The 24,669-nt window shown below is 44.1% G+C and overlaps 1 protein-coding gene and 1 long non-coding RNA gene across 3 annotated transcripts in view; one reads left to right on the plus strand and one right to left on the minus strand.

The window, feature by feature from the left end:
- On the minus strand, nucleotides 1-22,739 carry LOC111091986. 2 transcript variants are annotated; one of them, XR_005377183.1, is made up of 3 exons: nucleotides 21,880-22,739; nucleotides 21,648-21,781; nucleotides 1-315 (listed from the first exon to the last, which is right to left on the minus strand). It is a non-coding gene; the product is annotated as an uncharacterized LOC111091986 (long non-coding RNA). The 2 variants fall into 2 exon arrangements; XR_005377182.1 differs by having other exon boundaries at nucleotides 21,912-22,735.
- TM4SF4 (transmembrane 4 L six family member 4) overlaps nucleotides 7,976-24,669 on the plus strand; it is a 25,154-nt gene continuing 8,460 nt past the window's right edge. Inside the window, exons 1-3 of the mRNA XM_038571188.1 lie at nucleotides 7,976-8,369; nucleotides 9,119-9,208; nucleotides 19,757-19,893. Coding sequence (XP_038427116.1) covers nucleotides 8,196-8,369; nucleotides 9,119-9,208; nucleotides 19,757-19,893 — 401 coding nt within the window. The 5' untranslated portion in view covers nucleotides 7,976-8,195. The remainder of the gene's footprint in view (nucleotides 8,370-9,118; nucleotides 9,209-19,756; nucleotides 19,894-24,669) is intronic.

Raw genomic sequence — 24,669 nt, forward strand, 5'->3', positions numbered from 1 at the left:
TTTTATTTTTCATTTTTTTATTGAAATTTATTTTATTTATTATTTGTTTTTGCAATTGTAGTTCAGTCTTCAAAGTCTATGAAAGGAAAACAGTGCCTTTCAGCTGTGACTTTCTGTGATTCGGAGCCGGTCATTCGATTTCAAGTGAGTGAGGTTTATCCTTGAACTTGGGCTTCTGGACTGGGCCGCTGACCGGGGAAGGGCCGCTGGAATCAGCACATGCGCCGCCAGTGGCCTACACCTTTAGGAGATCCGCCCAAATATCTATTGTCCTCAGCATTCTCGAGCCTGATCCATAAGGGCTCAATAAATAGCCTAAAAAAAAAAAAAAGTGTGAAAGTTAAGACTGACCTGCACAGAAGCTCACTGATAGGATCAGCGCTTTACGTCCTGCCTTTTAAAACCTGATGCTATGTTATTTATTTTTAAAGATTTTATTTATTTATTCATGAGACACACACACACACACACACACACACACACAGGCAGAGACATGGGCCCAAGGAGAAGCAGGCTCCCTGCAGGGGAGCCTGATGCAGAACTCGATTTCAGGACCCCAGGATCATGATCCGAGCCAAAGGCAGACGCTCAACCACTGAGCCACCCACATGCCCCTTAAACTTGGTTTTAATGTTTTCACTGCCTCAGAATCTGGTCTTACCCACACTTTTTGCTCTCTTTTCTCATCCTTCCACAGCCTGGAGTAGTCCTTAAAGTCAACATGACCCTCTCTGGGCAGTGGGACAAGGTGAGCACTCCCAGCACCGCCAGCGCGGCCTTGTCCTTTCATTGAGATGAGCAGCCTGCAGGCCGGGGTTCAAAAGCTGACTTGATACTTTCTAGTGTGAAGCCTGTGGCTTCAGCAAGCTCCCTACCCCTGTGAGCCTCGGTTCCCTCCCACAGAGCAAAGAGGCAGTTACTGTCCCCACCTCCCCACCTCAGAGGGACGTGGTCCAGATAAAATGAGTTAACGATGAAAAGCATTACAGTCATATGCAGCATGTCACAAGCGTACAAGAAATGTTAACTACAAAATTCTATTAAAATTTATTCCTGACCATGAACAAAGTTTCAAAGAAGCTTTGCTTTCTCAGAGGAGCCTTCCCAGCCCTCCCAGAATCCCCCTCTTACTATGTACAGGTTCAGGCTTCCTCAGCGCCATGGCACAGATCACTGGTTGCTTATTATATTGCACATTTCTGAGACTATCTGGTTAGCAAGAGGTCACATAGCATAGGGGTCAAGAGCATAGACCTTTTTTGTTTGTTTTAGCACAAGGCTGCATAAGATCAAATCCTAGCTCTTGCTCCAAATTGTAAGATCTTGGCCATAAGTCACTCTCTGTGCCTCAATTTCCTCATCGGTAAAATGCAGATTAATACTTGAATCTACTTTAAACAATTGCTATGAGAAATATATATATTGCTTGGTATCTCATAACTGCTAGGCATGTTTCCTATTCCTATTCTCAGTATTTCCTATTCTTAGTATTATTAGTATCTATCTTCCTTTTCTTAGCAGCTCTGTCCATTTATCAGTGCCTGATACTTAAGGGCACAATGAACATGCTAAAAGAATAAATGTATGGAAGCTAAAATTGACATGATTTTAGCTCATTGACAGGACAAATGCTTTCGGCCAGTTGCTTTCAATATAATTTTCCAAATTTCACCTGTCTTCTTTCTGGTTTTGTTTTTGCTTTATACATATGTGAATTGTTTTAACAGTAAATATGACTGAGGAAAAAATAATACTAAAAATTATTGGGGAAATACCTATCCAAAGGTACAGATCCAAAGAATAATATGTAATTTTATGAAGTCAGATGTATAACATAACAAATATGTTCAAATGTCCCTGCCTTTTAAAAACCATAACATGGATTTCTAAACTTAGTCTACTTTAGAAGACTAAAGTCTTCTTATGAGTGCATTTCATTTTAAAAAGAGGATGAGGACCCTCAATTAGAGATGTTCCACTTTATGCAGAGTGGGTGGAGACTGAGCTCCTACTGAAAGTTAATTTTCCACCTATAACCATAGTGACATGAAACAACGCTAAAACCAATCAATATTTGGACAGATTTCTTGGACAGATTTATCAGCCAGGACTCACGTTCCTCTAAGAGGTCAAGCTGTGCCCTTTTGTACTGAAACCTGTGTCAGAGGGCCACATGGCAACCCCTTTGAGTCATGAGGCAGGGCATGTGTGCATTTGCTGATTCTGATTGTGAAAATAACTGGAGACACTGACTTTTTGGTGTTGATGGCACTTACAAGATCCCCAAGTCCAAATCTTAATTCAGACTGAGTCTATCCAGATAAAATAGAGGGAATTACCCAGATTAGTCATCTTATAGATAAGAAAGGCCCTTAATTTGAAGCTAAATCTTTGCAGGCAATTCTTTCCTGTGTTGATGTAAGAGTAGATGCCAGTTTGGGTTAATGAGATATTACAGTGTGGTAGTTAAGAGCACAGTCTCTGGAGCCAGACTTTCTGGGTTCAAATCCTACCTCTACCATTGTGGCAGGCTAAAGATGGCCACAAAGGCTTGGATACTCCTTTCGTGGACAGATGAGGTCTATGCCCCTCCACTGAATCTGAGATGGCTCTGTGATGATTCTGACCAAGGCGATAAGATAAAAGTAGACCTGGCCCAGCTTTCTGGCCCAGCTACCACTTCTTGCCTCTCTTGGAGCCTTAAGCCATCAGGTAAAATCAGACTATGCTGCTACAGAGACCACAGGGAGAACCCTGAGACTATGGGGGAAGAGTGGGGACCCGCCAAGCCCAGCCTTACAGCCCTTCCCGTGAAGGCACCTGGCAGGTAAGCAAAGCCTTCAGGGTCCCTAGAGACCAATGCAATGCAGCCTTCAGTTGAATAAGAGCAAATAACCCCAATCAACACTACCCAGGACAGAATTACCCAGTTGATTCCTGAACTACAAAATCATGATATATAATAAAATGGTCGCTCCCTGTGAGGAGCCTGCTTCTCCCTCTTCCTATGTCTCTGCCTCTCTTTCTGTGTCTTTCCTGAATAAATAAATAAAATCTTAAGAAAATAAAGAAATGACCTTCTAAACACAAAGGACTAGAGTTTACTGTTCCACCTAAGATTAGGCTCGGCCCTCCTGCAGGCCAGCTGTGTCCCATGCAGTGGAGGCCGAGCTGGCTCCCAACCCTGCTCCCGGCTCAACACCCTCAGTGTGCATCCAGCTCCCCCAAGTCCCACTTCATGCCATTTTCAACTTTCACTCCTTTCACACCTCCTTTCCCTCAAATGACCACTCGCCTTCTTCCTGCTAACACAGATTCCCTCACAAACACCTGAGAAATGAGGAAGCTCCAAGTATCCCGGGGAGGGGCTGGGGAACCCCAGTCCTTCAGGTTGATCTATGACAGAAGAATTCTGTACACACTGAAGTTCTGGAAATGCCAGACACTACATTTCCGAACTTTCCCTCCATAATTACAAGTGCATTTGCTGATTAAAAGCCCTAAAAAGTTATCTAGATTTTTATAGACATATCTCGATTGTGAAACACTTTTTTGAGTCCTCAAGGTATAGAAGAAGGAAGCAGGTGAAGGGCGCAGAGAAGAAAGTAAGAAGATGGTTAGTGCGTCTTGACCCAGCAAGAAGGCAAATCAGAGAGGGCTGGGTTTCAGCTCTGAGGGCCATGGAAGCTTCTGAGGCCTTCAAGCAAGAGCATATCCAATCAGATTTGCATTGACTCTTACTTTTGACCTCTATTTACTCATTGGAGACCTACAGTAAACAAACCACGTTGCAGTGTCACCCATCATCTACACGTGCATTACAGAAGGCTCATAAAATGGCTCTGATTCTTGTTACACGCAATGCCCACTAATTTTTTTCTATTATCTTTTCCTCCTTTTGGAAATCGCTTTTAAGAGGCTGTTCCAATAATCTAAGCAAGCAAAGACAGCTAAGTTTTATAACACCTGAATATGAGTGTGTCGTGTTTAGCGCATCATCTCCTCCTTGACGTGCTAAATGAATAGAGGAGAGTGATCTACTTTCAGAGACACAGAAGAGTGTCTTCTGGTTCTTCTGCTAAGCATCAGCTAATTCCTATAACCTCTAGGCCCGGTTCCCATGGTCTGTTGTAAGAGGTTGTCCTCCCACTGAGGGCAGAGTCAGTCAGATTTTTTTGTGTTCATGAAGACAGCACTGGGCACCTTGGTGGATGCTTCAAGCACACTTATCGTTTGCATTGCATTGCACCAAACTGATGATTCTTCATCCTTTGTAGGGCAAAGAAGTCTAGCAGGCTGAGGAGCAGTAGCAAGCTTCACCGAAGTGTGGTGCACACCCCCGCAGGTGATCAGAGTCACCTGGAAAATATCTCCTACTCCTGGGCTCATTGTCTCAGGAACGGAGTGCCTGTAGCACAGAGAGGAAGCTCTGGACTTCCTGCTGCTGAAGCTCTTGCAGTCAAATCTCCCAGAGGGTGAAGTCCAGAAGGGCCACCATGTTTGCGTTCTTCTTCTCTTTCTGCAAGGATCATTGCTGTCTTTCCGTCCGTTCCAGAGCTGCCATCTGCTCTCACTGCTGAGGTCTTCTTACAGGACTGGATCCAAAATGGAGCTCAATCTCAGTTATCTCCTCCTCGCTGTCTCTGAAAAGGAAGGTTCTAGGCTTTTTGGTTTAAGGGCCTCACTGCTCAACAGAGAGCAAACAACAAACCATTAAGCGTAGGTGTCATGAGAACAATTGCCAGAATCTCAACAGTTTTTCTAGCACCTCGAGCAGTCTGTGGGTGACCCCCACGTCTTCCTGTGGGTGGATTTCACCAAGCTTCCCTTCCCTACCCGCCCCCTTTGTCCAGGTTAGGTGTTCCACTTCCTGCTTGCTGGTCTGAAGGCACAATCAATAGCTGAAAATAAATGAGTTAGTCACCCTCCAGGTTCTGGATGACCGAGCATTCCAGAAAAGTGACTGTCAGTGTTTCTCCTTCTCCACAGAGGAAATAAATGACCTCAGGTCTCTCCTTCATGATTACTCACGTACCACAACTTCTTAAAAATTGTGGAAGGACTCTGGGCTGAGACCTTGTTTGTGGCGACCTGGCTAAACACAGCAAGAAGGTCAGAGTCATCGGTAGATATAGGACCTGTTATGGTGCCTCCCACCAGGAAAATGATGAGGAAGTTTGGAGTAAGCCACGTGCCAAGTACACTTGCTCCTTCTGGGCAAAGCCAAGATGAAAAGACGAGCTGTGGGGATCTGGCATCATGGTTCCTCCTTGAAAATGGTAGCCCGTGGTGCCTGGACCTCCCACAGCACCCCTGCTGTCACAGAGTCAGTCAGCAGACAACTGGAGTTGCTGAAAGACCAGTAGAAATGCCACCATTTGAAACATCACTAACCTACGACAAATGGGTTAATTTATTTAACAAAATTACTTTGGCATATTGTTAAATTTATTAATTACACATTCCAATTTGTGTTGCATTAGTCTTGCTTTCACAAAAGACTTGGAAATTAAAAATCCTTCTAGTTTGGGGGTACCTGGGTGGCTCCATCGGTCAAATGTCTGACTCTATTTCGCTTAGGGCCTGATGTCAGGGATGTGGGATGGAGCCCTGCTGGGTGTGGAGCCTGCTTAAGATCCTGTCTCTCCCTCCTTCCCTTAAAATAATCCTTTGGGCTCAGTGGTTTAGCGCTGCCTTCAGTCCAGGGTATGATCCTGGAGACCCAGGATCGAGTCCCGCGTTGGGCTACCTGCATGGAGCCTGCTTCTCCCTCTGCCTGTGTTTCAGTCTCTCTCTTTCTCTCTCTGTGTCTCTCATGAGTAAATAAATAAAATCTTTTTTAAAAATCCTTCTAATTTTTATTGGAAAAACATTATGGAAGAAACTAAGTGTGGTGCACAGTACCCTTTACGTTGATCTCTTCTCTCAAACAGTGTAGGCTGGCAACTCCAGTTGTTAGTCTGAAAAGTCTGGGACATCAGGGCTGTCCTAACCAGTGTTACTGAAATGCCATGATGAGAAATTCTAGAGGTCAAAGGCCCTGGCAAAAGAAAGAAGCTGTCCAGTTCCCAGTGGGAAGCTGCCTAGCTTCACGGTAGCATCTATGATGATTAATTCAAGCCTTACATTTCTAGAACCTTATTTTCCTCTGTGGCATTACCCTCAAGACTCCTTGTCAAAACTGGTGGGTTATATAAGAAAAAAAAAAAAAAAAGCTCATTTTGCACTTGCTTGGAGTGTTGGAAAACAACTGCCAGCAAAGTGGTGATAGTCCTTATCTGCTGGTGGTGAGGATGCAGTTGGTTTTCCTTTTTTTCCTTCTGTTTTTCTGTATATCTGACTTTTTTTTTTTTTTACCTAAATAAATACTTATTGGTAATAAGGGGAAAAAATCTAAATTGTTGTTCAGAAGGAAGTATATCTCACTGTTTCTATATACTTGCACATAATGATGTTCTATAGTTTATACTGAAGAGATTGTCTTTTTTTAATTTCTAAAAGGGAAACCGATTAGGGAGACCATAGCCCAGGTTTTGGGAACATAACTTCCTGATTTACAATCTTAGCTCCTTGCCTCATTTTGCTGGAATGACCTTGCAAAAAGTACTTCATCTGTCTGGGCCCAACTATCTTCACCTCAGGAGGGGCCTGATCTCTTCTTCATGAGAGGATGAGGAGCATTTAAAGCCCCCTTTGTGCTTAGGATATTAGGCCTGCTCGAGAAACATTTGCTGTTTTGCTTCTCACCTCAACCCTGAGATCTCAGAAAGTATCTTTATAGAGAGACCAATACACATTTCAAAGAATCTTTAGAAGGAAACTCAGCATCGATCCGACCCGACTTCTTCAGAGTCCTGTCCACAGTGTCCCTGGCCGACGGCCCCTGGGCCTTGGGATAAGACAGCCCCCTGCTGCCCTGGGAGTAGGTGGTCAACTCTACTGCAGGGTAGGTCTCACCATGATCGTGATGTTACTTGCTTTCTATTTAGCTAAAATTCGACCGTCTGTGAAATTCAACCTATTGTTCTTAAGTTGGACCTCTAGCCTCTCCACGAAGAACTAGCAAGCTTCCTGTTCGACCCCACAATCCATTGGCTACCAGCACCAAACTAGCTCCTTGCATAATGTAGAGCATGGTCTAGGCCATGGCAAGTGGCTTCTTAAGGACACAAATGAATGAGTAACTGAATCATGCCTCTGGCAGCTGGCAAAATTTCGAATAGAGATCTACCTTACAGCCCCCAGTACTCTCTAACAGCTCTTCCAACTTTGTCCACTTGGCCTCCAGGTGATTGATTTATTGGTACCTTGCCTCTGCTCTCCCCAACATCGACTTTCCCTTTCCCTTACTATCTGTGAAGACAGGTAAGTCTTACTGCATGGAGGATATAATGGAACATGCCGATTGGGAGAACTTGCTTTTGCTAATTCCATCACACCAGGCAAGGAAGAGGATGGCACTTACCGAAGCACAAGTACAGACATCTAGCAGTCAGGCCATAAAATTAATAATCATCTTGGTTTTATCCTTCCAAATATTCCCATAGGGCTGAGCACCATGATACCCACCTAGACCAGCAAATTGTTATTTCTGTATTGAGGACAACAGAAACTCTTTTGGAGAATCTTTTTGCGTTCCAGGCTTTCAGTGGAAAAGCAAAAGATACACACTGTAGACCATCCAGTACTTGTGAGGCCTGATTTTAGGATGTAACTCAATTATCCAGTGATTAGAAAGAGCCTGGGAGAAATATTTCTATATCTGGGCAGGAGCACTGTCAGATTAAAGGTGCCGGAGTCCTAAAGGCTGTTTGTTTCAGCCCTGTGTTCGATTGCAGCAATGGGAGCGTCTTGCCTGTGCTGGTGGATTATTAACAGAGGTTATTGGTCGCCATGGCAAAATTGTTGCTCTGAATGTAATCTCATTTATGGAGTGCAAAAAAAAAAAAAAAAAAAAAAGGACTTCAGGTCAGGGAGGATGTATAAATGTGCATCGCCATCAGGGTTCAGCCACATTTGAGAAGCAGGAGCCATTCCAAGGACACAGCTCACAGGCTGATTTGGTTCTCAGCTCCGAAATCCAGATTGAACTGGGGACTATTACTGGGACGCTCTGGCTGCTTAACTCTGAAGAGACCCTGTGAAGGAGACAGTGAGGCGCCTTGCATCGCCGACCTCTACTGGACTCCCCCACCATGTGCACTGGGGGCTGTGCCAAGTGCCTGGGGAGCACCCTCATTCCTCTCGCCTTGTTTGGCTTTTTGGCCAACATCCTGTTATTTTTTCCTGGAGGAAGAGTGATAGACAATAATGACCACCTTTCGGAAGAGGTCTGGTTTTTCGGAGGAATATTAGGAAGCGGGGTCTTGGTGAGTAGGGAAGCCGTAAGAACACCCCCCACCCCAAAGATTTTTGCAGAATCCTTTTAAAATTGAGTACTTTGGGAACAAGAAGATATTTCATTGCTAACAAAAGCCCAGGCGTTGCATGATGAAAAGTCAGTGCCTTGATATTTTTTTCTCCTCCTCCGTTAGGCCCTGACACAGACATGTCCATTAAACTTAGCAACGAATTCCCCAGGCTGGGTGGGCAGTCTTTGTGGGTCAGCTGAATTCCACCAACCAAACCGAGGGCTATGTAATTTCTATGTGCTTCCTATCCTAATCTCTATATCCTATCCCCCCTATAGTGCTGGGGGTGCGGGGGTAGACACACACCTTCCGGCAAGTTGATTGAAAACCACCAAGAGAACCAGGTGCAAGTGGATCCCCCTTCCACTCCTTCAGGAATGATCTATATGCCCCTGGTGTCCAGTAGAGTTTCCACTCTTCATAAAAGTCGAGGACAAGTTTCTTACCGCTCTCGGAACCCACCGGGTACATGGAAACTCAGGGTGTCACATCTTGAAACTTGGCCTTGCTGGAGCCGCAGGTGGGCTCCGTGGAACCCAGGTACCGGTCGCACTGGGCGACCACACCTGCCGCGCTGGCCGGGGTCTTGCAGGTCCCTCCACCACGGGGTCCCGGGTCCCATGGGGTGGCCGTGGCCGTGGCCGTGGCAGGTGCGGGCTCCCTCTTCCTGTGTCAGACCCCGACTGAGGCCTTTCTCTCGCCGGCAGATGATCTTCCCTGCGCTGGTGTTCCTGGGCCTGAAGAACAATGACTGCTGTGGCTGCTGTGGCAATGAGAGCTGTGGGAAGCGCTTTGCTGTAAGTTCCAGAAGGCAGCCACCTGCCGGGGTCACTCCAGGGGGCACCGGCTCCTTGGGCTGGGCAGCGGGCAAGGGGCCGCTCGGCAGACACCTGGGGCCTGGATAAATATGCATTGCTTGCTGGTGCAAAGTAACACTCATAAGAAAATTTAAAATACCCTAGGCCCACACTTCTAGGGTGTGAGTATCATCTCAGCTTATGCAAACAGGAAGGGATGTTGGAGCTAGAAAAAGAGGGGTGCCATGTAAAGAAGGCAGGCATGGAAGGAGGGCATGGGGGCTGAAACTCTCCCTCTGCCATGGAGAGGTCTTAAGACCTTGGGCAAGTCATTTCCTTTCTCTGGCCATGTGTTGTCTCACCTGTGGAGGGAAGCAGGGCAGCATAACAGATGATAACAGCTCCTCCCCTCGAGCCCCCCTCAATTCCCCATCCACCCCCACTGCCAGCCTTCAACGCTCAGATTTTGCCTCAGGGCTTGTGTCTCTTGTTCTGTTCTCATGCAGCTTTTAGTAGGTGAGCTAGAGAGATGTGGTCTCGCTGTTACAGCCTGGGGAGCGGGGTCGGGTCCCATTTCTGCCCCTGTGCAAGTCACCGTACTGCCCTCTGCCTCCGTTCGCTCATCTGTAAAATGGGGAAGTTGAAGTAGATCAGAATTTCTCAAGTGTGGGACAAGCTCTGCTGGCCCACAGGTGTGCTCTATCTTTCAATAACATAGAAAGTTCTTCCCTTGCCAATTCTCCTTCCATCCCTTTGATTTTATCAAAAGAAACTCAAATGTTGATGGAATTAAGTCTTTACCATCCCAAGCGCCTCATCATCTCCCTTTCTGACAAAGGGAGAGCAAGTTTCAGGCCCCAGGAATGCAAGCGACATTAACTGAAAATTCAAGAATACTCTATGATCTTTATCAATGATTCTAGCACTTTACTCATAGTGGTGATATAAATAAATGAAAGAGTTGACCTAAAGAAAAATATTAAGGGTTTGGGTATACAGCTATGGCAAAAATGAAGGCTGACCTGGAATTACTGGCTGGCTGATGAGTAAAACTAGTTCCTGCTCTAATTCCTTCCCGAGGCTCAACTGTCCATCTGGGAGATTCGTGAACCCCAATGATGAATTTTACAAGCTTACCTTAATTTCTAAAGGAAAAGGTAGAGCTATCTGTTCTGAAATAGTATCATTTCTAACATTCCTCCATTACTATTTGCTCAGTCATTCAATCAAAAAAAATATTTATTGAGCACATAGGAAAGGCTGAAGCTAGTGCACTAGACAATTACATTTTTTTATGTGCAAAGGTCATTCAAAGAGAATGTTCTTACCCTCTTAGCACCACTGTGAGTCTCAAGTAAGCACTGATTATTCCTTTTTGCCACTGATTATTATAATATTTAAAAGCAAAGAGATGTAAAAATTAACCACAATTTCTTTGATACAGTTCTGTAATGTGTTTTATATATGATATGTTTACATAATTAATTATAAAGGAAAGGAGGACATCTACAACTCATTTGCCCCTTGAAATGTAATCCTGTTATTCTCCTTTTGGAGAAATAGTTGAAGATGAGAATTTGAAAAGAAATTGGCAATTAAGGAATTGGACAAAAAGGAAACAAAGTCATTGCTTAGAGATCTAACAGCTCATTCTCTGGTGCTGAGTAGAAGGCTGACGTTTAATACTGGGATGATTACCCAGTATTAAAATGAGAGTTTTATGGAGGTACTTAGATGTTGTACTTCTTTTTCAAAAAATTAAAGGTTGACCTGATACTCATGGGCCTGCGTTTTGACACATGATGGCCTGCAGTGGGCACGGCTGAGTGCTTCATTTCAGGTCCCTACCCTGTCCCAAAGGGCCACTGTGCTCCTGCTCCTGCTGCAGGGCTGTGTTTCCTTCATGTTCTGAGGCTCTGGAGACTAAGCAATAATCGTTTTTAAAGAAAGTTATCTACAAATATTTTGCCAGACAAAAAAGGAAAAAGCTGCAGGATATTTCGATCAGTACTATAACGTTGAATTATTTTCAATGTTAATTCAAATTATTTTTCCACGGGCTTATGGCATTCCCCTCCAGGTGTTTAAGGAACACCAGGCTTCTGTGGAATGCTGTTTAGGAAATCCAGCTGGGTACAGAGCCCTAGGAGGCAAAAATACACTAGGCAAAGGGCTACATCCTGTTGCTGTCTCCATAGCCTTGCTCTCCTTTGCTTCCTGGCCTCTCTCTCTCTCTCTCTCCTCCCTTCTTTGTTACACGTCTTTTGGGAATACTTTTCAGAAGTCAGCTTCACCATTCTCTTCCCTTTCCCTGGGTATATAACAACAGGGCATAATAGCCAATAGACAGAAGCAGGATATGGTGGTTGTAAAGATAAAGCAAGACAATGAGCTGGAAAAAATCTTGAGCTCACCTAACCAGTAGTTTCCTGGTGAAACTAGGTGATGGAGGCCAGCCCTCCCCTGAAGCAGAGCAAGCCTGAAGCCCAGCCCCAGGGCCTGCACACTCTTAAATAAATTAAGCTACTGGAGACCCAAGAAAAGTGAGCCCTGGCGCAAGCGCTGTGAGAAAAGGGTGACTTCCAAAATGGGCTTTGAAAACCCAGACTTGGGTTCGTTTTTGGGTCTCATCCTCTTCTTCCCCTGTCAGAGGCTCTCAGTGGCCTCCTGGCAGTTTATCTGTGGCGTGTCGGGGTCTCCGGGCCCTAATCCCTTAAAAAAAAAAAAAAAAAAAAACTCTCAGAGTCCAAAGAACAACTAATTAATTTTATCCACTCATTCGTGTTAAGTCTGTGCTCTAATAAGAGCCATTTGAAGACCTTGGGCCTTGACGCAAAGGACTATCTAATAGTCGAACTGAGGTAAATTGATAAATGAGATATTAGGGGTAATCAGGCATTTCAACATCCTTAAAGCCTATCAGGCAGATAAAGGCCCACCCCACCCACAGGCAGGGCCAGATGGTTGACTGACCTGTTGCCAAGGAGGATCTCCTCACTTATCTATTCTATGTAGGGTCAGCACCTTCTCGGGCCCGGCTCACCAGTGCCCCCTAGGGACACCTCTTGTGTTCACCTCAGAAGAACACATCTGAGGTCAGAACCCTGGGCTCTGACGTTTACCTCTGCCTTCTTTTGGAATGACAGCCAGCTTGAGGGGGATTTAAGAAAGATAATTCTTTTGAAATAATAGATTAATAGATTATCTTGAGAGGAGAAATACAATGTGGAATCCTATTTCTTCACTAAATGTGTTTTTTTTTTAATGCTTCAAAATCCTCTCCTATGAAAATCCCTTCATAAAGACAGCACGAGGATGGGGGAAGATGGTACAAGCAGTAGAGTACCCAGAGGGGAGAGTAGCACCAAGTGGCTGGGTAGAGGACACATAGATCCTCCATAAATGCTCATTGAATGAGTGAAGCAAACGAACGTCAGGAGGGATTTCAGGTGATGTCCATACTTTATGAGGCTCAATTCTCTAACACTAACCTTTGAGTTAGGCATTAAACTACCCGGTTTTGTAAATACGGAAGTTACATGCAAGTTAAGTTTCTTATGGCCACAACCCACCCCGCCAGTCCTCTCCCCTTCCCAAGCCTGGCCAAGGCAGAAAATCCAGAAGGTTCACATCTTAAGGGAAAAAATGCTTCAGGTAATCTCTATGTCTCCCAGGATAATTGTTAAGGAGGAGCCTTCATGCCCATCAGAACATGTTTGCCCAACATGTTGCACTACTCCAAGCCTCTAAAAGCTGTGTCCCCAAACCACCCCCATTTCTTCCCTTCCCAGGCCCCAGTACCTCCACCCTCTGGTGCAGCCAACTTAGGTACACAGCTGACCAAGACCCTGACATGGCAGTGGCCGAGCAGGGGTCTGATCTCACGTCCTCTGCCTCCAGAACCTGACAGAGAGGAAGGTTTTAAAGCTGACAAATGGCAGATTCGAGGGCATCTAATTAGAAGGCATTTTTATCTTCTTTTTCCAGAGAAGTATTTACAGTATGTAAATTTCTTTTTTTTTTTTTTAAAGATTTTACTTATTCATTTGAGAGAGAAAGAGAGCACACATGCAGACACAAGCAGGGGAGCAGCAGAGGGAGAGGGAGAAGCAGACTCCCCGCACTGAGCAGGGAACCCGATGTGGGGCTTGATCCCAGGAGCCCGAGATCATGACCCAAACCGAAGGCAGACGCTTAACAGACTGAGCCACCCAGGCGCCCCATGTACAGCACATACATAAACACATTTCTTTAGCCATGTGAACAGAATGTGTGTCGGCCTGTTGTTTTTCTGCCCAGCATTATGTTCTCAGTATTTGTGGAAAGCAAGAGTGTGTGAGGACATGATAATAAAAATATTACAATATAATAATGACATTTATCAAGTACTTATTCATGTCAGGGGAGATCATCCAAAACTTAGAAGGCGGCAAAAGAGATTTCTGAATAGCCTATCAGTGAAGTACTAAGCATTATCTAATGGGTGCCTACCCCCCCCCCCCCAGGGGTTATCTGATCTTGTAGAGATGCGTATTTTTTATTCCCTTTTTACTATTGATTAGGCTGCTATGATCTCCCGGAGCAGGTACTTATTTTGGAGGCTTGTTTTACAGAAGAGGAAACAGAGGTCTTAGAAAGGTTAACTTGCCAAGGTCTTGAGGAAGGAACCAAGACTCAGACCCAGATCAATCTGCTTATAACCTGCGCCCTTAACCACGACACAGTGGTTACTCTTTACTGTTTATTCATCTAGACTGGGGAACATCACCATTGGAAAGACAAAGGAAGCCTCACTTTTCTGGCTGTAAAGTCTGGCAACTCCTCTCCAGAGGTTACCTCTGTTCCCAATTTTGTGTCTCCTTCCAGAAATTTTCCAGGCCTTTTGCCTGTTCACTTTAAATAACACCGATTTAGAGTGTCTACCCTCAAATATTCAACTTAATCTCAATAACTTTACCCCTTTTCTTCAATTAACATATAGTATATCATTAGTTTCAGAGGCTCAATAACTTTACTTTTAACCTGAAACATCTTTTTATCATGAAACCCATGATAAAGTTATTCCGTAGTGTTTTAAGACTGGTGATATCTCTGAGTAGTGAATTTGATAATTTTTTAAGACTTCTGAATGTGAAATTACTTAAAGCAAAGTGATATAAAGTATACCTTGCTTCATGTGGTTCATCCGTTCTGGAAAAGTTATGGAAAATCAGTGTGGGTTGTTTATTTTATTTATTCTAACATTTCAAAACTGAAAACCAATCAGAACACCCTACCTGTAAGCTTTCTGAATTGTAACCTGATGCCGTGTTTCCTTCAGATAGTTTTATAAAGAAATAAAACATTCTTGATTCAATTGAGTCACTGTGTTCCTCTCTTCTGTAATTCCCTCCTCCTTGAGAGTAACCATAATCATAAATTCAATGCAGACTATATCCATGCATTTTTTTAAACTTTTACTACCAAAAATCAGTTTTTCAAATAGTCTAGACTGTGCTGTCCAGTATAGTATAGCCACAGTTCACATGTGGCTACTGAGCAGTGAAATGTGGCTAACCTAAATTAAGGTGTATCATGAGTATAGAATATACACCAGATTTCAAAGAATTAATACAAAAATGTAAGACATCTCATTAGTAATCTTTATATTGATTATATATTGATATAATAATTTTTGAATATGTTGAGTTAAAGAAAATATATTAAAATTAATCTCACTGTTCCTGTTTTTTTGGGGGGGTTTTGTTTGATTTGTTTTAACTTTTTAAATGGTAGTTACTAGAAAGTGTTAAATTACATATATGGCTCTCCTTAAAACTCCATTGGGGAAAAAAAACACACACACTCCGTTGGACTGTTCTGGTCTGGAGGTCCTTACGATGGGGACTCCTCCTAAAGTGAATATTATCTCATTGATACCTTATGTTAACTTGGATTTTCGTTTACTCAGACTTGCCTAACACGAAGAATGTGTGCATTTGTACTCACTTTCTGTATCTTTAAATATCTGCCTGTGAAAATATTCCAGGAGTAATATCTAAAATCCTTTATTCAGCTTACACAGCAGGAATAGCATGAGTCAGATTTCTCCTCTTACTACTGGTCAGCAGATGTTGAAATCCTGGGTTGTTTTAGCTGAGAGGACCTTCTAGAACTGCCTTCTTTCGTCTATTTACTGGAAGCTGAGGCCAGAGAGGTGGGGCCTCAGTGACGCTGAGAGTGAGAACATGGGTCTCTTCAGCCTTCCAAACTGCTTTCCTGGAAATGTATCTTCTTTTTCATTACAGCAATTTTAGATACTCTTGTATTCTTAGTAGTGTAATGATTCCTTTTTTAAGTTTTAAGACTTTATTTATTTAAGAGAGAGAGAGAAGGAGCACAGGGAGGGGCAGAGGGAAAAGGAGAAGCAGACTCTCCACTGAGCAGGGAGCCCAACTCTGGGGACCACTGGATGGTGACCTGAGAGGAAGGCATACGATTAACTGACTGAGCTACCCAGGCACCCCTAGGGTAATGATTCCTGACTAATAACTGGGACTCAAAATCAGAATGTCAAGTAAACAAAAAGCCATTTATATATATATATATATATATATATATATATATATATATATATATATATATATATAGTTTTATTTCTGTGAGAGAACCAATGCCATGCACAGGGAAACTTGCAAATGACAGAGTTTCTTGTGCTAGTAGCAGTGTATTCTGGGTATGTGGGGGTGGGATGGGGGTGAGGGGAAGGGAGAAAGAGAGAGTGTAAAGGGTACAGGATACTGGGCTGGGAGGGAGGAGATCCCCGTTCTTAATCTAGCTCAGCCACTTTCTAGATGTGTGACTTGAGAAAGCTACAAGTTCAGAGCATGGGGTTTGGGAGCAAGTGACCATGGATTGATCCCAATTTTACCTCTGTACTATTTAATTTAGAGCAATTATCTTAATTACTAGTAGTCTGCTTTCTGTCTAGAAATTGTAAATAATAATACTCACCTCACCGGTTTGTTGAGAGGATAAAATGAGATAAGGCATCTAGGGTTCTCATTGAAGGGAGATATTTTTATTAGCTAAAAAGTGAGATAATTACATCAGATGATTTTTGAGAGCTTATTTATTAAAATTAATTATAAGAATATTTAAATACTGATATAGTGGAAATTCTGACTTTTGAAGACTTTTAACCCAGTTTTAAGATGTTATAGAATCCATTTTTACATTGAGACAACTCAATATTGCAAAGGACTTCATGTTAACAAGTGTTTCCAGACCATTCAGAGTCTCACTCTGAAAGGACAAGAGGTAACGTTAGAAGAAACTGCCCTGAGTGTAAGCTTTCAGTTGCTGGACTGGAACATTCTGGCCATCGTAGAGTTGTATCAGCTGTGCCTAACCGAACAGCAGTTTGATTGGAGCATGGAGGTAGCTCAGAGACAAGAGCCAGGCAGACAAACTGTCTCTAAGAATTAGAGCAGCATTTCTCAAGGTGTGTTCTTGCAAGAACTCATGGAAAAGTTATATATTCCAATGAGATTGGAAAACTCTGCAAGTCACCATATATACCCAAATATAAGCAAAACTGAATATAAAACTATTTATTTTCCCATAAAGAAGTTTCAAAAAAAAAAAACCTCTTCGACTGACATTAATATACAAACTTTGAATGAAATACATATTTTAATCACATTCTATAAAATTTTGATACACTGATTTTGAAGTAAGACTTTTCCCTTACTCATTTATTTTTAAATATATTCGTGCTTTTTTGACATCAATGTCTCTGCTACAACTAAAGACACATTTTGAGCCATCAGAAGTTTTCTAGATGAAAATATTTAATCTCAATAAGCATTTTCTGAGGTCAGAAGCCCGGGCTCTGACATTTACCTCTGCATTCTTTGGAACGACAGCCAGCTTGAGGGGGATTTAAGAAAGATAATTCTTTTCCATAGTACATCTTCTCTTCTCTTCCATTGAGTCTGGATGCAACGTTTTTGTATGCATGTATGATGCTGTCAGTGGAAATTTCACTCAGTCACAAATATCAATTCACAAAAGACAAAGGCAATATTTGAACACATCTCTTGCAGTTATAATGATCCTCACAATTGTAAACACTAGGTATGCTCATTCAGAATGCCCTTTCAAGGATTTGTTAACTATAACATTCAGAGCTAGAAATTATGAGGTCAACCTTCCTAGAATAATTAATATATCTGTGTTCAGAAAACTTTGTTTCAACAAGTCTGTCGGCTAACATTAGTTGGGTTGTTTCTACAGGACTCAGTTGTTCAAAATAAAGTGTTTGAGGAAGTGCCCTATTGCCTGTTAGATAAAATAAGGAATCAACTCCAAGGCAATTCCCTTACTTTTCAAGGATGATATGAGAGCTAATAATTTTGTGCATATTCCAGAATACCCTTCTTGAAGGCTCACAGACTTTAGCATGTCACAAAGACTTTTTAGAAGTAAAACAGGAGCGAAACCTATTTAACTTGATATAACCCAGCAATCTCCAAAATTATTCAACTAGATACCCCTTTTTTAAAAGATATTATTTATTTATTCATGACAGACAGAGAGAAAGAGAGGCAGAGACACAGTCAGAGGGAGAATCAGGCTCCACGCAAGGAGACCCGATGTGGGACTCGATCCCAGGACCCTGGGATCATGCCCTGAACTGAAGGCAAACGCTCAACCGCTGAGCCACCCAGGCGTCCAGACTAGACGTTCTTTGGAAAAGATATTGCCTGTTCTAACATGATGAATTGACCAATGTTTTCATTTCTTTCTGACCTAGATTGAATTCACAAATGTTCCTAATGGTGAGAATGGAACTAGACACAAAAATTGAGGGGAAAAATTTAAATAATGAGTAATGTGAAACCATTGCCTTTGAAAACATCCAACAAGTAGTTACCCAGTGCCTCTGAAGAAGTTGGAAGAAGAAAAACTAGGCAGATGGTAATAGGGATAGAACAATGTCCTAACTATCTTCAAATAACTCATTGTCCATGACTGCAAGGAGCTTATGCCCTGGTTGGGGAAGATAGACATAAAAAGCAATACATGGCTGTGTTCCGAGCACTGCACTGAGACAGAAGTTTATACAGTCCAGAGTGTTGAGGGTAAGAGATGATGAAGGAGAGGACGGTCAGTGTGACATAGGAAGTCAAACAAGGCTCAAGACTGAGCTTGCAAAGTTGTGACAAGAATATATAAATACATAACATGGAAACAAATACAAGCTAAAATGGAACCCCACAGATTCCAATTATCCAGGCACTCTCGGATCCTCTCCACCCTCAAACCCACCCCCGCCTCACCCCCTGCCCAAATATATTCTGCGGTAAGATTGTTAGCAATACACAGAAGAGGAAGAGGGGAAGTAAGTGACATTTAACTTAGGTTACCTCATCTGATTTTCACAACAGACCTTTTAGGCAGGCTTTATCACGTCCATCGTATCGATTCTGAGCACCCGACCCTTATGCAGAGTCATCACACAGAGAAAAGCTGCAAAGCTGTGATTGGATCCTGGGCCTCCCGACTTTGAAACTCATATGCTTTGCACTACACCTTCATGTGACCAAAGTAATACTGGTGATCATTTCCCACCTCTGTTTCCAAAAGCCTTAACGTTGCCATGCTATCCTCTAACGCCTGTAGAGAATGGACATTGCATTTCTGGGCCTGATTGTTTTCATCCGTAGGAGGTGGTTAGCCTGGATGGGCTTTAGGATTTTTCCTGCCTTTCGCATTCTATAATTCTTTTACTTTTATAATCACAAAAAGAAAGATGCTAGTGCCATCTATGTCTTCTACTAGTTAATCCCTGTCATATGAAAACATTTAAAAGAACTTGAATTTAGGGGTTTGTTTAACCCCAAGAAGAGAAAACTTTCAGAGGGTAGAAAAGGTGGAGAGATGTAACATATAAAATATGTTTATGTGAATATAAAAGATCTTCAGCTATTTTAAAGGCTGCTGCCACGTGGAAGAGAAGTTGGGCTTCATCTTTCTGACCTTGAGACATGGAACTGGAGCCAGGAGAAGATTTCTGGGACCTCTGTTCTTTCTCATGAGCAGAGCCTGCTGGCCAAATAGAATCCCCACCCCCACCCCTGCCCCCGCCCATGGCTTAGTTTAAATGAGGTGACTAGACCAGAAAATTTTTAAGATCACTTCCAATTCTAAGATCCTTTGATGCAGTAATAGCTTGGCCTTTCATATTAGCTCTGAGAAGAGGGGAAATTAGGAAGAGATTCTATTCTTCACAAGGTGAAAAACCATGACTCAGAGGGATCAACCGACAACTCGCACTTCAGTCATCAGTGAATAGGTACAAAAAGCTATGGGGACGGGGGAGAAGAAGGGGTCACAAGATACCAAAGTTCATCCTGGGAGAGCCCACAGGCCCCACCTACTTGAGAAGATTGGCTCTGACCCCGTAACTTCCCTGGAGTCCCCACGCCCGACAACAGCTGGTCAGGGGTGCAGGGGGTAACTTCGAGAACACCTTAGGAACCTGCCTGTCTCCTTCTCTTTCAGATGTTCACCTCCACAATATTTGCTGTGATTGGATTCTTGGGTGCTGGATACTCATTTGTCATCTCGGCCATCTCAATCAACAGGGGTCCTAAGTGTCTCATGGACAATAGCACGTGGGGCTACCCCTTCCATGACGGGTAAGGTACACCCTGCAATGCCCATGTGTCCCCACGAGGGCAGCCTGCCCAGGTCCTGTCACCTTGTCGTTTGACGAGTCTCAGGCACGTTGCTCCTCCGAGGGAGAAGAGCTGGACACGTGGGTGGTGTGAAGTTGCCCAAGAGCTCACCTCTAAGTGCTCTCTTGACAGACACCAGGGGAAATAACAAGACAGGGTGCCTCAGCTGGCCTGAGAGAAGGAGATTTGCAGTGTCATTACTGACACCCAAACATTTATGAGCCACAACATGAGGCAACTAATAATATTAGGAAACAGAAAGTGGTGGCTTCCATGGAAAATCTTTTAATAGAAAATGAGAATGACTACTCACTAACAGGGCTCAAAGGTTTTCACTAATTCCCCAAATGCTCTATGACTAAACAATCTTTTAAGGCACAAATTTATGGAAAATGACGTTGGAGATATTGTAGATTCTTCATGAGAGTTAATGTTGATAGAACTCATTGAAATAACATTTCATATTTTCATAGAACTTTGTAAGCTGATAAAGAACTTTTTCCCCTACAAATTTATAATTGAATCCCCACAGCAACCCCAAGAGGTAGTTACTCCCTGCCAAGGCAGGCTTACTAAGTTCGGCTGGCTCAAAGTCACACAGCTAGTTGAGGACAGAGGCGGGGCTCAAACTCGTGTCTTCTGACTTTGTCTTCTAGTCTTTCTACATTACACCTCCCTCTGCCCATAGACTGCACTGTCCAGTGCGGTAGCCAGTGGCCATATGTACCTGTTCAAACTTAAATTCATTTAAATGAAATAAAGTTAAAAATTCTTCAATCACGTTAGCCAGATTTCGAGTACCAGTAGCTACGTGTGTCTAGTAGCAACTGCACTGACACTCACAGATATAGGACATTTCCGTCACAGTCTGTGAGGCAGTGCTGCGCCAGCCTGTGACTTCCAGGAGGCCTGGGCCCATTTCTGTTTTGTCCATCCCTGCCTGGCAGGGTGACAGACATGCCTAGGGGGGTCATGAAACGCAGTTGTAGGGCCTTCCTACATGTGAAGGAAGGGTCCATGCCTAAAGAAATCTGTAGAGTCTAAAGAAACTCAAGAGCAGACTTTAGATGGGGAGGTGGAGGGCGCTGGCTCTGCGATGATACAGGTCACAAGGGTTTCAGGTAAGATCTCATCCCTCACCTGGAGTTAAACAGGAGCACAGGCCTCTCCTATCCTCATCACATGCAGGGAGTCCCAGAGGTATTGATTATATTGCGGAAAGCCCCCTTTTCTTGCAGAGGACTGTTGGAAATGTCCAACTGCCGTGGGGTTGGCCTACATGAGCATAGACATCAGACACCAGACCCGTTTCTGGAGGTTCTTCCCCAGTGGCTCACGCTCTCGCTCTCCCTCCCAGGGCCATGTTTATGAAACTCCAGATTGTCTCCCTTCAAGGCCTCTTCTCCTATTATTTCCGTCAACAGCATCAGTGCAGGATTAAACGTGCTTTTCTGCTTATTGGTCCTTGAATGATGACCTTAAAATTAATTAGAACAGGTCTATGTCCAAAACAAAGGAGGGAGAAAAGGAAACACAACCCAGGCCCTCCAGTACCACCCCAAGACAGCACAATGGCGTGAGGCCTAACGCCCTCCCCTGGCACGGCCGCTCCCTGCTTGGGATGGAATGGGACGGATGCCCAAGGTCAGGAGAGTGACAGCTGCTCTGTGGGCCAGTACAGGAAATGCCAGTGTGGGGGAAGGACAGGAACCTACCCTCCAAAGTGCTCTGTCCTTCTGATGAAGCGAGTTTTCATGCACGTCACTCAGCGATGGATGCTTTCATGTATGTTATCCTGTCTTCTCCCAACAACGAACCCGTTCATCACCTGCTAGCAGATTAGAGAGGTCTACGAATAAAAACAGAAGACAGTCAACTTTGCAGGCAAGCAGGAACATTTCGGCACTCTCCCCCCTCCTCTGTTCGTGGCTGGGCTCTGATAATTACCCGAGAGGAGAGAGGTATTCAAACCACAATACCTGCATAGTGGCTTTAAACTAAAATATGATTAAATCTCGCTGTGTCGGGGTCATTGCAAAACCATGGATGCTACACTTTCCAGGTGATTTGTAGGATATTTAAGAGAGACTTTGACTATTCCTGGTTGTAGTTTTTTTTTTTTTTTTTTTCCCTCGTGCTCTGACTTTGGAATTTAATCCCACAGAAGGTGCAAGCCCTCTGTCTGTACAAGGCATGACATGTGCCCCGACTGGCACAGGAAGGGCTCTCAGGAGGAGGGGCTCTAGGTGGAGCATCCTCTTTGCCACCTGGCAGGCTTTCCTCAGCATTCCATTGTCTCCTACATCCTGTGTCCTCTCTTGTGAGGCAAGAAATCACATTCCTTTATGACCTAGTCGCCCACACCAGCTCCAAGCCTTCCCTCGGACTGCAGGGGCTCATCTTGAATTTCTTACAATAATTGAACCTCTGTCATTTGGTGTTTTTTGGTTCACAAAGGGCTTTCGCCCACATGTTTCCTTTGATCCCTACAAAAAGCTTGTGAGATCACCTCTCCTCTAGAGGAGGATAGCTGAGGCCCAGAAGGGACAGGCTGCTTTCGCAGAGAAATGCTGTCTCTTGAGGACTGAAGCTCACAGCCAATCTTTTTTTTTTTTTTTTTTAATATTTTTAATTTATATATTCGTGAGAGACAGAGAGGGAGAGGCAGAGACACAGGCAGGGAGAGAAGCAGGCTCCGTGCAGGGAGCCCGATGTGGGACTCAGTCTAGGACCCTGGGATCATGACCTGAGCCGAAGGCAGACGCTCAACCACTGAGCCATCCAGGCGCCCCAAATCCAATCTTTTTGAGTCCAAGTCACCATCTCTTTTCTAGAACACAAGTGATATTGATTTGCATTATCCACTTTTTGTATAGGTTATAGATTCCATCTAGCATAGCTTAGGGGCCTCTGCCTCCATGGACTCTTCTTATCCAGGGGATTCCAGAACATGAGCATTGCAGCAGTTGTGGTGATAGCTGCAGACCTAACGCACGTGCACAGTTACCAGTGAGGAGCAGCGATGAATCACTGGCATGTATGAGCTCCAGTGAAAGGACTCAGGACAGTTGTCGCTCTTTCCTTGTCACCAAACGGCAGTGGAAGCCACTGCTACTTCTTTCTTTCTTTCTTTCTTTTCTTATTTCTTTAGGGAGGGTTAGGGAGGGATTTATGGTTTAGGGGGGTGGGGAGGGATTTATTATTATTTGTGAGTAGGTAGGGCGGAGTAGGATTTAGTGGAGAATAAGTAGATGCATATTGCTTTACTTCCTTTCCCCCTTTCCCCTCTTCTCCTCCTTCTCTTCCCCCTCCTCCTTCCCCTTCTTAATGTTTAGAGGCCAAGTGGTTTTGCATGCATTCTCTTACTTAATCTCGCTAATAAATCTGAGACAAATTCTTACCCCTGGAGTTGAAAAAATGAACTTCAAAAAGGTTAATTTGCCCAGGGCTCCATAGCTAGTAATTAGTAAAAGGGAAATTTTAAAAGCAAACAAACACTTGGCTGGTACCCCACTTTGTGCTGAAGCCTGGGCCAGACATGGAGCAGAGGATAGATATGCCCCTGCCCCAGTGAGCACAGGGCCGGTTAGGGTGACAACACGGGCCAGACCCTCACAAGGCAGAAAGGGATGAAATGGAGAAGGGAAACCTCTCTAAGGAGCTGACACGGCTGGTTTGGAGGCACAGGTGTGCCTTCCAGAGAGGGAGGAGAAGGCACATTTTAGGCAGAGAGGAGAGCAGGTCCTAAGACAACCATGGGAAGGGCCAGCATGCTCAGAGAATGTTCCATCACCATGAGCCAGAAGCGCAAGTTAAATGTGGCCAAGAGGAAGAGAAGGGGACACCACGCGGGGGTGTGATTGACAGGCAGGCCAGAACTTTGGGATTTCAGGGACCAGTAGAGGACCTCGAGCAGGACATGTCACCAGCACTTAGGATCTCTAGGATGATCGTGATGGCAGTGATGTGGAGGATGAACGAGTGCTCAGGAACCAAGAGAGAAAAGTAGGAGGTTGGAGTAGTGATCCAGATGAGATTATGAACAGCTGCGAGGCAGTGGAACTGGGACTCGAAAATAAAGGACACAGATTTCAGAGCCCCTCTGAGATGAAATCATCAGGATTAGGTGTGAGGAGACAGGGCAAAGGTCATTAAGGTGGACTCTGAGATGTCCACCTGGGGACACAAAATTCAGGACTCCTCAATGCCATAGAATGTAGCCTGTCATCTGTCCCTTGGAAATGTTGGCTGGCAATCATAGTAAAAGAGCAAAGACAGTTAACTTTTTCTGCCATGAGAGTCATACTAACGAAGCATTCTAGAAGGAAAAAGAAAACTAGGATATTTCGGGATACACCCTCTTGGCTTCCTTTGATGTGGGACCTCCTCCCATCCAAGGTCTTCCTTTCTGAAACAATTGGCTACCTCTACCTTGACCCTGAGCTGCTGAAAGGGAAGCAGCTTGCACAGGGCACGGGGCGCTACAGGAGGGAGAGCCAGAGGCCGGCCAAGGACGGTTAGCAGTGGAGGGCGGGGGGGACCAGGGACAGGGTCAAGCACAGTCCTTCCGAGTCGGGCCGCAGCCCTGCGAGCTCCCTCACACCGAAACACAGAAGTCAGGTATGACCAGTGTTCCTTCTGGACTTCAGTGTAGACCATCTGCACTTGGGCCTCAAGGATTACCATCAGCTGCTCTTGAACACATTCCCTAGAGCTGAAAGCCACAGTGACAGAGTG

Source organism: Canis lupus, chromosome 23 (assembly GCF_011100685.1).
Source record: "Canis lupus familiaris isolate Mischka breed German Shepherd chromosome 23, alternate assembly UU_Cfam_GSD_1.0, whole genome shotgun sequence".
Classification (NCBI taxonomy): Eukaryota; Metazoa; Chordata; class Mammalia; order Carnivora; family Canidae; genus Canis; species Canis lupus.